At 46.0% G+C, this 13961-nt stretch overlaps 3 protein-coding genes across 4 annotated transcripts; 2 read left to right on the top strand and 1 right to left on the bottom strand.

The window, feature by feature from the left end:
• The first annotated feature begins 3246 nt into the window (after positions 1-3246).
• LOC136476920 (uncharacterized) lies at positions 3247-7121 on the top strand. Of its 2 annotated transcripts, none has more exons than XM_066474912.1 (8): positions 3247-3431; positions 3544-3709; positions 4051-4109; positions 4525-4643; positions 4735-4972; positions 5056-5179; positions 5393-5496; positions 6808-7121. In XM_066474912.1, the coding sequence occupies exons 1-7, from the start codon at positions 3372-3374 to the stop codon at positions 5470-5472; spliced, it is 846 nt and encodes a 281-aa protein (XP_066331009.1). In that variant the 5' UTR covers positions 3247-3371; the 3' UTR covers positions 5473-5496; positions 6808-7121. The 2 variants fall into 2 exon arrangements, with proteins under 2 accessions (XP_066331009.1, XP_066331001.1); XM_066474904.1 differs by having other exon boundaries at positions 3249-3431; positions 5393-5489.
• A 730-nt stretch (positions 7122-7851) lies between these two features.
• On the bottom strand, positions 7852-10127 carry LOC136476936 (allene oxide synthase 1, chloroplastic-like). The gene has a single exon (XM_066474921.1). It carries the CDS (start codon positions 9917-9919, stop codon positions 8381-8383), a length of 1539 nt encoding a protein of 512 aa, XP_066331018.1. The 5' UTR covers positions 9920-10127; the 3' UTR covers positions 7852-8380.
• Positions 10128-11405: 1278 nt separating this feature from the next.
• On the top strand, positions 11406-13750 carry LOC136470534 (uncharacterized). The gene is made up of 4 exons (XM_066468365.1): positions 11406-12113; positions 12192-12260; positions 12350-12538; positions 13534-13750. The coding sequence occupies exons 1-4, from the start codon at positions 11999-12001 to the stop codon at positions 13614-13616; spliced, it is 456 nt and encodes a 151-aa protein (XP_066324462.1). The 5' UTR covers positions 11406-11998; the 3' UTR covers positions 13617-13750.
• The last annotated feature ends 211 nt before the right edge of the window (positions 13751-13961 follow it).

The raw sequence follows: 13961 nt of genomic DNA on the forward strand, positions 1-13961 counted from the left end.
CTTCCGACTACGCTCCAAAAGAAAAAAAAAATCCAGGGACCGTGACTCCGAACTCGCGTAACAGCTTTGCTTTTGACTGTGCTCCAAAAGAAAAAAAATCCAGGGATCGCGACTTCGAACTCACGTAACGGTTTCACTTCCGACTGCGCTCCAAAAATCCAGGGACCACGACTCTGAACTCGTGTGAAAACTAATTGAACTAACTACCTTGGCTGCCCAGGCTGCGCCAAGGCCAAGGATCCACGACACCAAGACCCACGGGCTCGGCCTCGTCCGTCCCCTGAACTAACCATTTTAAAACCACGGCGCACACCGACGCCAGGATTAGTGAGCTCTCTGACTACCAAACTAACTTCCTCGCCCGATCCACGGCATGCATCGATGCTGGGATCAGTAAATTGAAAAACACCTCGGCTGCACAACGATACCTTGGTTAACAAAATCCCATCTCAGACAAAAAACACGCACACACGCATGCTAAAACAACACCCCCAGACGGTTCTGCCTGAACCGCCCGAGGGCTCAAGGGCTACACCCGCGGGTGCGCTCGCGCGCACCCATCGACAAAACAAAAATCCCCCGGACGATTCTATCCGAATCACCTGGGGGCTCGGGGGCTCCTGTCGGGTTCATAAACCCGGGGTTCCTCGGGGACCGGCTTCTACGCCAAGGCTCGGCCCAAGAGTCTAAAAACAATAGGACAAAGGGGTGGTCCAGCAACCGACCGGAAGGCCAGGCCCAAGAAGAGCAAACGCCCGCTCGTCAGCTACTTCGGCTCGCCTTTTCGACCTGAGCGCTCGATTCAGACTCCAGTCATCTCCGGATGGCCTCTCCGATCGGAAGGCCTACCCCGAGCCCTATTTTTGACTCTGACCCCACGTCGCTTTGACCGGGGCTCGTAAGAACCCTGCTCACCGCTCTTCTCTGACCGGCGCACTCAGAGCCGACTGGAGCCGTCCGATCGGAGACGCCCGTTCGGTAGGAACCAGAAGGCGTGCGAAGAAAGGCAAGGCAAGGCTCACAAGTCAAAACCACTATACCAGGGACCATACCCTGCACAGAACAGTACTCTGCAGACACCTAACACAAACAGTATTATAGGCGTCGACATCTCCCTCTACAGTATTGTAGGGGCCGCTAAAACTCCCATACGGTAAGACCACCCCGCATGTCTCTGGACATCGATAGCGGTATGGGCACTAGGATTTACCGCACCAGGTGAACATAGCACGACTCCTCACATGCCTCTAGGCATCAAACAGTTTCTTGCAGGTACCGATGTCGACCCTTCCTGAAGAAGATAGCATGACCTCCCGTGTGCATCTGACATTCTATAGTGACATCAACAGTGTTGTGGCCGCCTACCATTATCCAATCCTCATCAGCGTAGGCAACAAGGCTTAAAAACGTCCGTACTCTCTCCCTCTCACCTGTAAAGCCATCCCCTTCATCTATTAAAGGGGGCGCGCTTCCTCCAACAAAGAAGACTGAATGATCCAAGACCGATTCTAGTAGGCCAGAGTTCCTTAGATCGATAGCTCACAACCACAGAATCGTCAGGTTCCGACCGCAAGCACACGCTTGAACACTTAGCTCATACCGAAGTTCCTGTCACTCTCGACCCTTCTGGTCGGAGCCGACCGAACCTCTTGTACACCCCATCTTTCTTCCTCTCGTTTGTAACCCCACTGCAAACTTCGAGCACTTGGGCTCTGGAATAAAGTCACCGATCGACCGCGACTGGACGTAGGGCACGTTGCCCGAACCAGTATAAATCCTGTGTCATTGAGTGCTAGGCCACCTCCGATCACAACGTACAGCAAAACTACAAATATTGACTAGTTGGTCACTTTCTGCACCGACAGTGTTTGTTACCCCATCTTGTAGTTCATGGTTGAAAGTTAGATTGACTTGTAACTTGAAGGTTGAAAATGTACTTTACCCTGTTATCATCCTTTTAGAGCATCTCCAATAGTCTCCAAAAAAATTCAATTGGTGAATTAATGAGTTCTTCGAGTGGCTAAAAAAAGTTAGAAGCACATTTGTTGGATTCCTCTAACAATTTCTAAAATCTCGCTCGTAAAGTATAGGAGGTAATTTGCATCAGGAATCTTCGACTATTTCGAAATCACCATAACCGCTTTTATACTTTCTTTCTCTCTGGTACATTTGCATTGACCTTGTTCCATCTCCGTATTGGTCAATCATATACGCGTGTATATTTCCATGCAATTGAGTCGATTTTCTCAAGTGCGAAAAAGATTGGCATTTGAGATTGGGAATTGTTGGAGAGCAGTTTTTTCAATCTTGACAAAAAATCATGATTGAGAGTGGATTTGGAAAATGTTCAAAACCCTCTTATTGACGAGCTAGACTATAACGAAAAATGAGACAAGTATCACCCGTTATAGGCAGTGTAAACTTTAATGAAAAAGTAAAAGACAAGCATGTAGATAGACCATCAAATAAATATATTCCTTAGTCTTACATTATAGATAGTCTTTACTCTTTAGGTGATATGTTACATATTCTTATAACTAGAATTGGTATGGCAATGAAAAATATTGTTTTTGTACTAGATTAATTTCTCATATGTTTACGAACCAGCTAATTGGCATTGGTGAAATGGAAAAATATTGATTATAGTTGGTTCAAGCTTTTCTTTGGGTAATACTCCCTCAGTCCAAATATCGTCATCGTTATAGTCAGAGAAACATATGGGCTTTGGTTCTGGATATTGTTAGGGTATAAGGATATAAGAGAGCATCTGTTTGGCGAGTAGAGCTTTGGAGGTTGTGACTTGGGACATCGTCGTTGTTTTCGTTATCGATAATTGCCCTGTTCGCTTAGCTGATAAGCCATGGCTGAAAGTATCGTTGATTGATTTGTTGTGAGAGAAAAATACTGTTCATTGACTGAAAAAGTACGGCTTATAAGCCAAGCGAAAAAGGCGAATGATTACCGGGTGATGCCAGGGTGCCCTAAGTCCCCGGCGATGTTTTACTTCTGTATCAGGTATGTTGATAAACGATGGGGTTGCTTGATGCACCAATCCAAGGTAAACATTGTAAGAAACTATTTATTTTTTACAAAGTCGGAGATGCCCTGAAAAACGGCATCGATTTTACTGCGCAGGGCTAGAACAGTAAAACGTCGAACTAGGTGGATTTTTTCGTGGTTTCAAAAAGATGGGCTCAAATTTGCCAGGCTCAGTCGGGCCCAAATTCGCTTTCAGCTCGAATCCACGGTCCAACCTCTAGTCTATACTATTGCTCAGTGTCGTCTTGTTCAACTTCTCGATCTAGGCAGAGAGAGCTTTAATCCGACAGCCGCCGAGCCTGAGATCCCTGCACCGCCGCCCGCCCGCCGGAATGGAGTTCGCCTTGGTCGAGACTGAATCGTTTTCGCCTTCCTGCCCCACGCTCATCATGGTTTGAAACCCTAACGCTGCGAGCTCCCACTGATTATTGCTGGAATCGGGTTTTTAGTAGTTTTAACTGATGCCCTGCGATTACGTTTGGTCTTCCAATCACCCGGCCGCAGCCAGCGCTGTCGATTGGCAACGTGGGGCAGCTCGCCGTCGACCTTCTGATATCCTCGGCGAGGGCGAGGCGGGTGGCCTACCTCGACGAGCCCTCCGTGCTGCCCTGCGCCGGCAACGACGCCTTCGGCCCTGACGCCGTCGGCGACCTCGCACTCGCTCTCGAAGGTTGGGTACTCGATCCCTGTTGTCACTCTGTGCTATTCATACCTCCTGTTTGATGTACTGTTTCAGTTTTGCTGCTGCCGTTCCTTCTGCTTGTCTCTTTATTCCCTGAGCACCAACTGTTCGATGAAATGTGTTAGCGCTCTGCTGGCGCTGCAAGCAATTCTGCTGTGCGCACAAGTTGTCTGATGGAGTAACCTACTAAGTTCCAGATGGAGTACAATGGCCCTTTGTATTTTTCATTTAATCTGCGTACACCTTAAGTTATAAACACACATTGAATCAGTGTGTGTAATGTTGATACACAATTTAGACTGACCACCTTTCTCTCTTCCTCTTGGCAGGTTATGAATCTACATCTCATAGGCTGGCTTTCATTCAGCAAAGGTCTCCAGTTATTACAGTAAGTTGATCTCAGCCTTTGGTTGTGCAGTGGTAATTGGACCCTGTTTACTTCATTCTTGTGAAATACCTTTTGGTTGGGACGAGGAAAATAGACGCAACATTAGTGCCAGTGCGCCACTGTATCTGATAATTATATTCCGTCTTGCTTTCTTAAATTACATGAAGACATTAATTTGCTTTTTGTTGTTAACTTCACACCACACAACTTGCAAACTTATAGGTCATAACTGATTTCTTTTGGAGATCTATATTCTTTGATTTAACATGATTTTGTCAAAGAAAGCAACATAGTTATTGCACTCCCAATCAAAGTACATGGTTAATTTTTAGTACCTTTAGTTTAGTCTTGTGGTCTCAGTGCATACAATTCCTGACTATTTCATGACTATATCAATTTTCCGTTGCTAATATAGGGGATGATGGTTTCATTTGCAAAAAATGTTGCTGATTTCATAAGCAGCATTGGGAAGAACCATATTGTCATTATTTCAAGTTTAGATTCTGGAAAGAGGAGGGTAATTGATGCATCCAGGTAACTAAAATGTCTAACTGCAGCAGTTCTATTATAGGATTGATTCTCTGTCAATGTTTATATCATTAGTTAACAATGTTTTATATTGTAGTGACATGCAGGTGTATTACCTTTCAAGTTGCAACGAAGATGGTTCTGATCCAGAATATGAGAAATTGGGGTGGAAGAAGCTTGAGGATTACAATACATCTCAGAAACGTTGGAGTTATCTTGCGAGCCTAGTTGAGGGTGGTGGTCTTTCAGAAGATATGGATGATGATACTGATGAGATGACAATAAATGATTACTATGTGAGCTTGCCATTTGCAGCACTATTCTCTGCCTGCAAGGTGTCTGATTTTGTTTCAGCTTAAAATGATTTTATCACTTCGAAAGTTGAGTCAATGTTATAATATCTCTTTATTTGTGATAGGCTAAAGGCTTGAAAGTTTCTTGTGTACTGTGCTACTGCTCAGAAGGCGACAACATGCCAGAATCTTTCCAGTTAGCTGAGGCAGTATGCAAACTTCTAGGTCATGACCCTGAGAAATTCCATGGTACGTTTCTAATCGCCTTAACACTTATTCTGAAAAGTGTATTTCGATCTATTCATCTATTATCAGACTATTAAAGTACCATGCTTAAGTGCTTTACGCCTTTAAATTGGCCCCCTTAGTTTCTATTATTTTGGAAATGCTGTTTCTAGGCATCCTGTCATCATAAGAAATGTTTGGGTAGCCTTCTTAATGAATCTTTCTGTGTGCATACAGGAAATGGGTCAAATGGGTGGATCATTCCCTTGTCATGGAAATCAGTTTATGGACCACCACCTGATATGTCCATCTTTTAGTGTTGAATTATGATCTGGTAAGTGGTAAGTCAATTTTGTTATTGGAAAGGGAGCTCTATATTTTGTAATGTGTATCTGTGTTGTCATTGGCTACAAATTCAAACGATTCACTTGCATTCAATGATTTTGGATAGAAATAGCATTTGCAAAAGAAAATGAGCTTACATGTTCTACATCATGGGATTTACCAAAACATATTCTGCATGTCTGAAACACTCTTTTACAACATTGTTATCGATAACTAGATACCAAAATGAGCCTTCTTTTTAAAGATAATACTCCTATTATGGAAGTTATCTTTTGTTTACAAGTCCTCTGTCTGAATTTAGCAGCTATCCTTTCCTGGAAGCTTGCAGTTTCAGTTAATAGAATAGTGTTAGCACAAAATGGTTGTTTTCACAAATTTCTAAATTATCCTGGTTCTGAACAATTATATTTGTGGAAGATTAACAGCTACCGATGACTATTGGACTCCGTAAATTTGATAATCCTAACCAACTTCATTCACATTAGCAGTAGCCATCAATCAATTGTCAATTTGTTAATGGGTTTCAAGGCAATGTCTGTTATGATACTATGGTGACATGTTACCATAATGAATAAGGCAAGTAGTCAAGTGGAGTGGTCCAATAGCACATCATTCCTTGTGGCCCATGATTTAATCTTAAAGAAAACAACAGTTGGATCAGCATCCCAGTACAAGTCTTGACAAAAATTTCAAACACTGGAGTGGTTAATTAGATTCATCATTCCATTATAGATGTCCTAGTTTTGAAAAATTCCAATACAAGTCTTGACAACAATTGACCATGATTTCAGCTATAACTTGTTTACTGTCAGTAGAATTTGGTATTGCCTGCCACATGTTATTTTTATTGACCTAATCAGCCTGGTGCAAGCGGTAGAGTCTTACCGCCTGTGACCGGAAGGTCCCGGGTTCGAGTCGCGGTCTCCTCGCATTGCACAGGCGAGGGTAAGACTTGCCACTGACACCCTTCCCCAGACCCCGCACAGAGCGGGAGCTCTCTGCACTGGGTACGCCCTTTTTTTAATCAGCCTGTTCGCTTGTTGGTTTCAGCCAGGGCTTATTAGCCAGCCAACAGTATTTTCCTCTCACAACAAACCAGCACTAGCCGAGCTTATCAGCTCAGAAACCAACCAGCTAACAGGCTGAATGTTTGTCTGACTGTTGACCCTGATTTCAGCTGGAGTTCTTTTATCTGTCAGTAGAGTTTGGTGTTACATCCCACATTTTTTTTTGTTTCTTTAATCGCGACTTTCTTGTGACCTGTTCTGTTGGTTCATAAAGTAGTTGTTTTTTTCTCAATTTTATAGGTGAAGTTGCCATCATGGAAAATGCTGAGTTGAATCGAGGATGTTGAACTCTTACATTATTGATTAGACCGTGTACCAGAAGTATCCAGGAATGTGAGTTGCAGCCGTTTGTGTAGAAGTATCCAGGAAGGTGAGTTGCAGACGTTTGTGGTTAGTTGGTAATGAATTAACACTTAAGGGTGGAGCTGCTCGAGGCACCATGATACTTAAACCCTTGAATGCATGAATTGGAATATTTTTTTTGTAACTGATACTGTGGCTGCTAAGAGTCAGATCTTTGTCAATTCAGGCCTGCTAGGGTGGTTACGCATGTTGCTTACCATGTGCCATTTCTATTCTAACCTTGGAATTCCAAGCTTCTCATCTGTCGTTTTGCCCTACTGGTTTGGTTGATTTTGATCTGCCCGTTTGCTGGTTGGTTTCTGGGCTGATAAGCCCGGCGGGTGCTAGTTTGTTGTGAGAGAAAAACACTGTTGGCTGGCTAATAAGCCCTGATTGAAACCAACAAGCGAACAGACTGGATGTGGTGGAAGAATCTTTGCTAGTGCGGACCCCTTTATGAAAAGTTGCCATTGAAAGGTGGAACTGTTAGGTGAGGCAATTCCGTTAGCAATGCATGGTTGCCTGTTCATTTTAGCTGCCTCCCCGAAGGTTTGGTATGGAATCATTACGCTTTTAAGCCCTGTACATATGACATGGTATGTGACCAGAAGCTGGAGTTCTCCATGGCATGTTACATGGCTGCTTGCTCCTATTTCAAGGGGTGGCCGGTCGGTTGCTCCTATTTCAAGGGATGGCCGGTCGGCAAAGCTGCCCTGCCCTATCGAGAAAAGCTCGTGATCGCATGAAATCAACCTTTCAGCCAATGTCAGTTCGATCACTTTTCAGCTGTTCATCCCGTTTCAGCCAATGGCAGTTCCGAACAAGCCGTAGCAAGGTTTACGATCCCAGCCAGACTGCTTTCAGAAACCAGCTTTTGTGGCAAGGTTTACGATCCCAGCCAGACTGCTTTCAGAAACCAGCTTTTGTGGCCATTGTCCATACAATAAACAGTCACAGAAGGCTTAAAGCAATAATGATAACGCAACAACTAATCCACTCCATGGACCCCAAGAGAATGAAGTGTAGGTAGGTTTGGCGTTAATCTACTCCCAATAATTAGCAAGCCCATCCGCCTGATTAATAGCAGCCGATGAACATTATACTTCGGCATCACTGTCCACCTACACCTACTTTATATCTCAGTCCATTTTACATTGATGGATCCGTCATGGATAAGCAACATGAACAGTAGGTTCATGTCTCCCTCAGATCGCTAGCAATTTTTCTGACGTCAAATCTCCAGACATCGGAGGTCCCTGAGAAAATGGTCTCTCATTTTTACTTAGAGTAGACATTTTGTTATACCTGACGATCACACAGTAGCACAGCGCTAGAAAAAAAGTATCGAGAGGGATTTGGGGTGGGGTAGACAGACAAGGACAACGCAGTGTACATCCTACGGTAAAGAAAAAAGAAGTGCACGTGCCCGGCTCCAGCGACTTTGACGGGCGGTCGATCAGAGATCCAGAGCTCAGAAGGTGGCTTTCTTGAGCGAGGTGATGGTCACCGACGACCCCAGCGCGGAGGCGCCGACCTGGACGTCCAAGGAGTCGTAGCGGAGGAAGAGCTCGGCGACGAGGAGGCGCGCGATGAGCACGACGAAGTCCTTGCCGGCGCACTGCTTGTCCTGCAGCGTGGGCGACGCCGTCTCGGGCCCGTTGGACCAGACGACGTGGCGAAGCAGCTGCGCGCCATCCTCCCCGAGGAACCTGTCGGGCACGTACTCCTCGGCGCGCGCGAAGACGCGCGGGTCCTTGGTGGCCATGGGCTGGTAGCCGAAGAGCATCTCCCCCTCGCGCACCTCGAAGCCGTAGTCGTGGCTCTCCACCACCATGTCCCGCTTGGCGCGCCCGTACTGCATCGCCACGGGGGGCTCGATCCGCAGCGCCTCGTACACGGCCGACTTCACCAGCGGCATCTCCGCCAGCGCCTTCATGGTCACCTCGCCGCCGTGCGCGCGCACGGCGTCGCGCACCTCCGTCGCCAGCCGCCCGTGCGTGCGCGCGCCGGCGCGGCCCAGCCACTTGACGAGCGACGGGAACAGGATCTTCATGCCGCCGAAGGAGTTGAAGCACATGGCGAAGAGGATGTTGTGCACCGCCTCCTCCCGCGCAATGCCTAGGCGCTCGCCCTCGTCGACCACGCCCCTGGCCGCGTCGCGGAAGAAGTCGGCCAGCCGGTCGTAGTCCTTCTTGACCAGCGCCGGCGGGAGGCGGAACGAGTGGAGCAGGGAGTCCTCGACGTGCTTGGGCAGGCCCAGGCTGAGCAGCGGGCTGAGCTGGAACAGCACCCACTTGGTGATCAGCTTGGGCCCGTCGCCCTGGAGCGCCGACTCGGCGGGGTCGCGCCCCAGCAGCGCCTGGCAGAGGAAGGAGAAGGCGGCGGGGTCGTTGTAGTGGCCGAAGTCGGCCTTGCCGACCCTGGCCAGCTCGTTCTCCATGTGCCCGAAGAGGTCGCCGTACACCTCGCGGAACTTGGGGATCACGTGCTGCCGACGGTGCGACAGGAGGTAGAAGAGGAGCGTCTTGAGCGGCCCGTGGTTGGGCTCGCTGGGGTCGAGGTACGAGAGCACGCGGTAGCCGCCGGTGAGGTCGGTGGAGGGCATGAAGGTGCCCGTGAAGAGGTCCGTCTTGTCGACGAGTGAGGTGTCAAAGAGCACCGGGAAGGAGGCGGCGTCGAGGAGTGCCACCACGCGCGGGTCGCGCGCCACGAAGGGGCCCGGCGGCATGTTGAGCCGCACCACGGTGGAGCCGTGCGCGCGCACGCGGGAGGTGAAGAACCCGTCCCGGCCGCCGGGCCCGTAGAAGTACTCGAACCGGTCGCGGATCGCGCCCAGCACCGGCGGGCCGTAGTCGCCCGGCACCTTCCGCAGCGGGAGCCGGCGCTTCGGGGACACCACCTCGCGCGGACGGTCCGTCGCCGACGCGGTCGCCCTGGTCGTCTGACGCCGCAGGCGGCCGCGCGACGACGGCGGCGCCAAGATGGAGGAGAGGTAAGTCGCCGTGGCCATTTCTTGATCTGCTCGCGGACCGGCGCCGAAGACTGGTGCGGTGCTACAAGTACACACAGCGAGTGCCGTGTAGAGTGGCGCCGGCCAGCTGATGTGATTATAAGCGCGTCAGTGCTCAGTACTGAGCCTTGGGTGTGCGTTTTAAAAGGGTTGGGACTTGGGAGGAGGGGTGAAGAAGGCTGAGCGCGTCAGGGTGAGAAACGTGTGCCATTTCCGGCGGTGATCCGGTAGCGAAGTGTGGCCAGCCGGTGGTGGGCTGGTGGCGCGTTATGGATTCGTGATCCCGGGCGCCTTCACGGTCACCTGGGACCTCCCGGGCGGCACCAATGCACGTGGCGAAATGGGCTGCAGAACGTGGAATACTTTAATAGGTTTACTGGCCACGTGTGCCCACGCTTCGTCACGAGTGACGTACTTACATATTTTATTTAATTAGTTTTATTTTTACTACGAACAAATCAGTCCCTCTTATCATTATTGTATGGGTAAAAAATTATCTATCTATTTTAATTGATGGGTGCAAGAAGCTCATTAATGCCAGCGGTCTCAACTACTCCCTCCATACTAAAAAAAAAAAAATAAAGTCATTTTGAACAACGATATGGTCTCCAAAGTATTACTTTAACTCCTTGTTTTTATAAAAATATTTATCAAAAAACAATATATGTATATTTTTATAAAATTATTTTTCAAGACAAATCTATTTATATGGCTTTCACATTTCTAAACTCAACAACTTAAAAGTTATTTATGATTTATCGCACTGTTCGTTTGACTTATAAGCCGTACTTTTTCAGCCAACGCACATTATTTTTCTCTCACAAAAAATCAGCCAACAGTACTTTCAGCCATGGCTTAAGCCGTACTTTTTACAACCAACAAATAGTATTTTTCTCAAAAAAAAAATAGCCAACAGTACTTTCAGCCATGACTTTTGAGCCAAGCGAACAAAGCATATATTACCAGATCCGCCTTGTCCAAAACGATTTTTGAGTACCGAGGAGGGAGTACTCACTTCACTGCAATAATGAGCATCTGTTTCCAGCAGGCAGGCATGCACATGCACATGCACATGCGACGGCATGCATATGCACACTCTCACTCAAGTATGCATGCATGCCTTTAATCACCGCGGCCATACAAATGAGGTTTGGTTAATTAAGTTAACCAGGTGTACAACAGCCCAAAACATCATGTATTAATGCAAAGAACGAAATCAATAACATGCCTTATACAAGGAGCAAGTAAGATTAATCTGCTAAAGAGACTTCGTTGGCATTGAATCAACTAATCCAAATTCCTAATGCACTGGTTAGACTAAGGTACAGTAATTACCTTTCAAAAAAGGTAGAGTGACTACGCTAAAAAACGGTAGAGTAACTACACCATACACTAAAAAAAGGTAGTATCTGTACTAATGGACCAGACACCCATACACATTACCGTAACTATCCCAACAAATAGTGAGAGCTAGAGTTGACTTAATTGGGCACACATGGTTTAACACATATGGAGTACTCCCTCCGTACTCGTAAAGGAAGTCGTTTAGGACATGATTGTGCTTACCAAAGAGTGATTAATTAGGTGGTATTTTTCTCTGTCTGCCCCTATTAAAAAACGGTTGCGGGTGCATTTCATACGAGAAACAACCATAGTTCAGACGGCTAGTGCAGCGAGGCGTTGGCCCTGAGGACCCGAATTCGATACCGGGCGGGCGACATTTTTTTGTTACTGGCTTGATTTTGCATGGCACTGTTTGGCCCTGCGTATCGCGTGCGCTGTGGCTGCATGGCGCGTGGATTTGATTCTGCTGCGCGTGGATTTGATTCTGCTTGAGCGCGTTTGTGCTCGCGTTTGGGCGTGTTTCTGGGCGTGTTGGGCACCATGTTTTCATTGGTTTTTCACATGCAAACGATTTTTGCGGTGGCACCACGGGATTCTAATTTTTGCGCTCGATAGCTCCGACGTTTGTGTTCCACTGTGCCTATTTTAACGAAGTCTTTCCCCCGGCCTCTTCTCTTTTCCATTACCGTGCTTCATCTCCTCACTTTCCCTCTCTTCTCTTCACTACCGCATGCAATGGCTGATCCTAGAGTTGCTGCCTTTTATCTGAACGTTCGCTTAGAAGAAGATGACAATGGTAATCTTGCCTTCGATCTCAACGAGCCAATATTGGAGTCCGGCAACGACAATGGTAATCACATCTCTTGTTTGAGTTTGTTGTTTCCCTCAAGTGCCATCTTTTCTGATTTTTTGTTTCATTTTTGGACAGGATTTGATTTGAACTTGCCATTAGATGAATATGGTGCGGTTGACTTTGATTACATACAAAACCTCGCTGGTAATTTTTTTAGTTTGTTCTTTCCTTTTTTGATTATTTTTTATGTAATCCGTGGCTAACAAGAAGAATGTTCTTTTTTCTTTTAATAGAACAAGATGTTGAGGTTCCCGTTGAAGTACACCATAGAAGGAAGGACATGACAGAAGAAGTCACAAGACAAGTGTACCAAGCATTGTTGGCTAGAAGCAAGAATGGGACACTACGCAAGAAGGATACAAGAATTGTTGCTGATCAATTTGGAGTGCACATTCGGTCAGTTCAGCGCTTATGGAAGCGAGGTAAACACCAACTTGCTCATAACGTTCATGTTGTGGTTGCAAGTAAAAAGAAGGGTAGATATGGCCGCAAGGCAGTCCCTCTTGATTTGGAACAATTGCACAACATTCCTCTCAAACAAAGAATGACCATAGAAGATGTGTCTAGTAAACTTGGTATGAGCAAAGCTAGGATACAAAGGTATTTGAAAAAAGGTTTGCTTAAGCGTCACTCTAGTAGCATCAACCATACCTCACAGATGCTAACAAGAAGACTAGGTTGAAGTGGTGTGTTGACATGATTGAGTAGGGTTTGCTTGGTGATCCAAGATTTAAGCATTTTTTTGATTTTGTGTTCATTGATGAAAAATGGTTCTACCTCTCTCAAAAATCTAAAAAATATTACTTGCTACCCGAGGAAGATGAACCACATCGCACTTGTAAAAACAAGAATTACATCCCTAGGCTCATGTTCTTGTGTGTTTGTGCTCGGCCAAGGTTTAGGAATGGAGAATGTGTTTTTCATGAAAAATAGGTTGTTTTCAACTTGTCACTTATGAACATGCTATTAGAAGAAGTCACAATCGTCTTTGTGGAGAACAAGTAATCAAGTCAATTTCTTCAATCACAAGAGAGGTGATTAGAGATTTCATGGTAAACAGTGTGCTGCTTGCCATTCGAGCCAAATGACCAAGAGAAGATGTGAACAAGATAATTTTCATACAACAAGATAATGCACCTTCCCATTTAAAAGTGGATGATCCTATTTTTTGTGAGGCTGCTAAGCAAGAAGGGTTTGACATTTGCCTCATTTGTCAACCACCCAATTATCCGAATTTTAACATTTTAGACTTGGGGTTTTAAGCTATTCAAGCTATTCAATACAAGAAGGATGCAAAAACAATAAAAGATCTGTTTTAGTAGTCCAACAGGTAAATTGATCAATTGTTCACTTGTTCCATTGTTTCTTGAACAACTAATATCCTCATTGATTGAATTTTTGAACACATGTTTTGTAGGCATTCTTAGAGTACTCTCCATGGAAAGCAAACATGAATTTTATAACACTTCAGAGTGTTTTGAGGGAAGCCATGAAAGTTAAAGGGCGCAACAAGTTCAAGATTCCTCGCATGCAAAAAGAAAAACTAGAGAAAGAAGATCGGTTGCCATTGCAAATCTCTTGTGAATCTTCCTTCTAGCCGAAGCAATTGCTAGCCTTCCTGCAGCAAATTAGAAGAAGAATATTAGAAGATGCAAGCATGTTAGTCTTTGCAGCATGCTAGCCGAAGTAAGAATATTACTAGCAAATTAATTTTTGCATGACTGTTAGGTCGACTGAATGAGACATGTACCTTAATGTTCTTTCTTTGCATCTTGCTTCATCTTTGCATCTTCCAACTTCTTCGTATTGTAGATCTCGTCCAACTTCTTGATAACATGCTCAGGA

Source organism: Miscanthus floridulus, chromosome 1 (assembly GCF_019320115.1).
Source record: "Miscanthus floridulus cultivar M001 chromosome 1, ASM1932011v1, whole genome shotgun sequence".
In the NCBI taxonomy this organism is placed as follows: Eukaryota; Viridiplantae; Streptophyta; class Magnoliopsida; order Poales; family Poaceae; genus Miscanthus; species Miscanthus floridulus.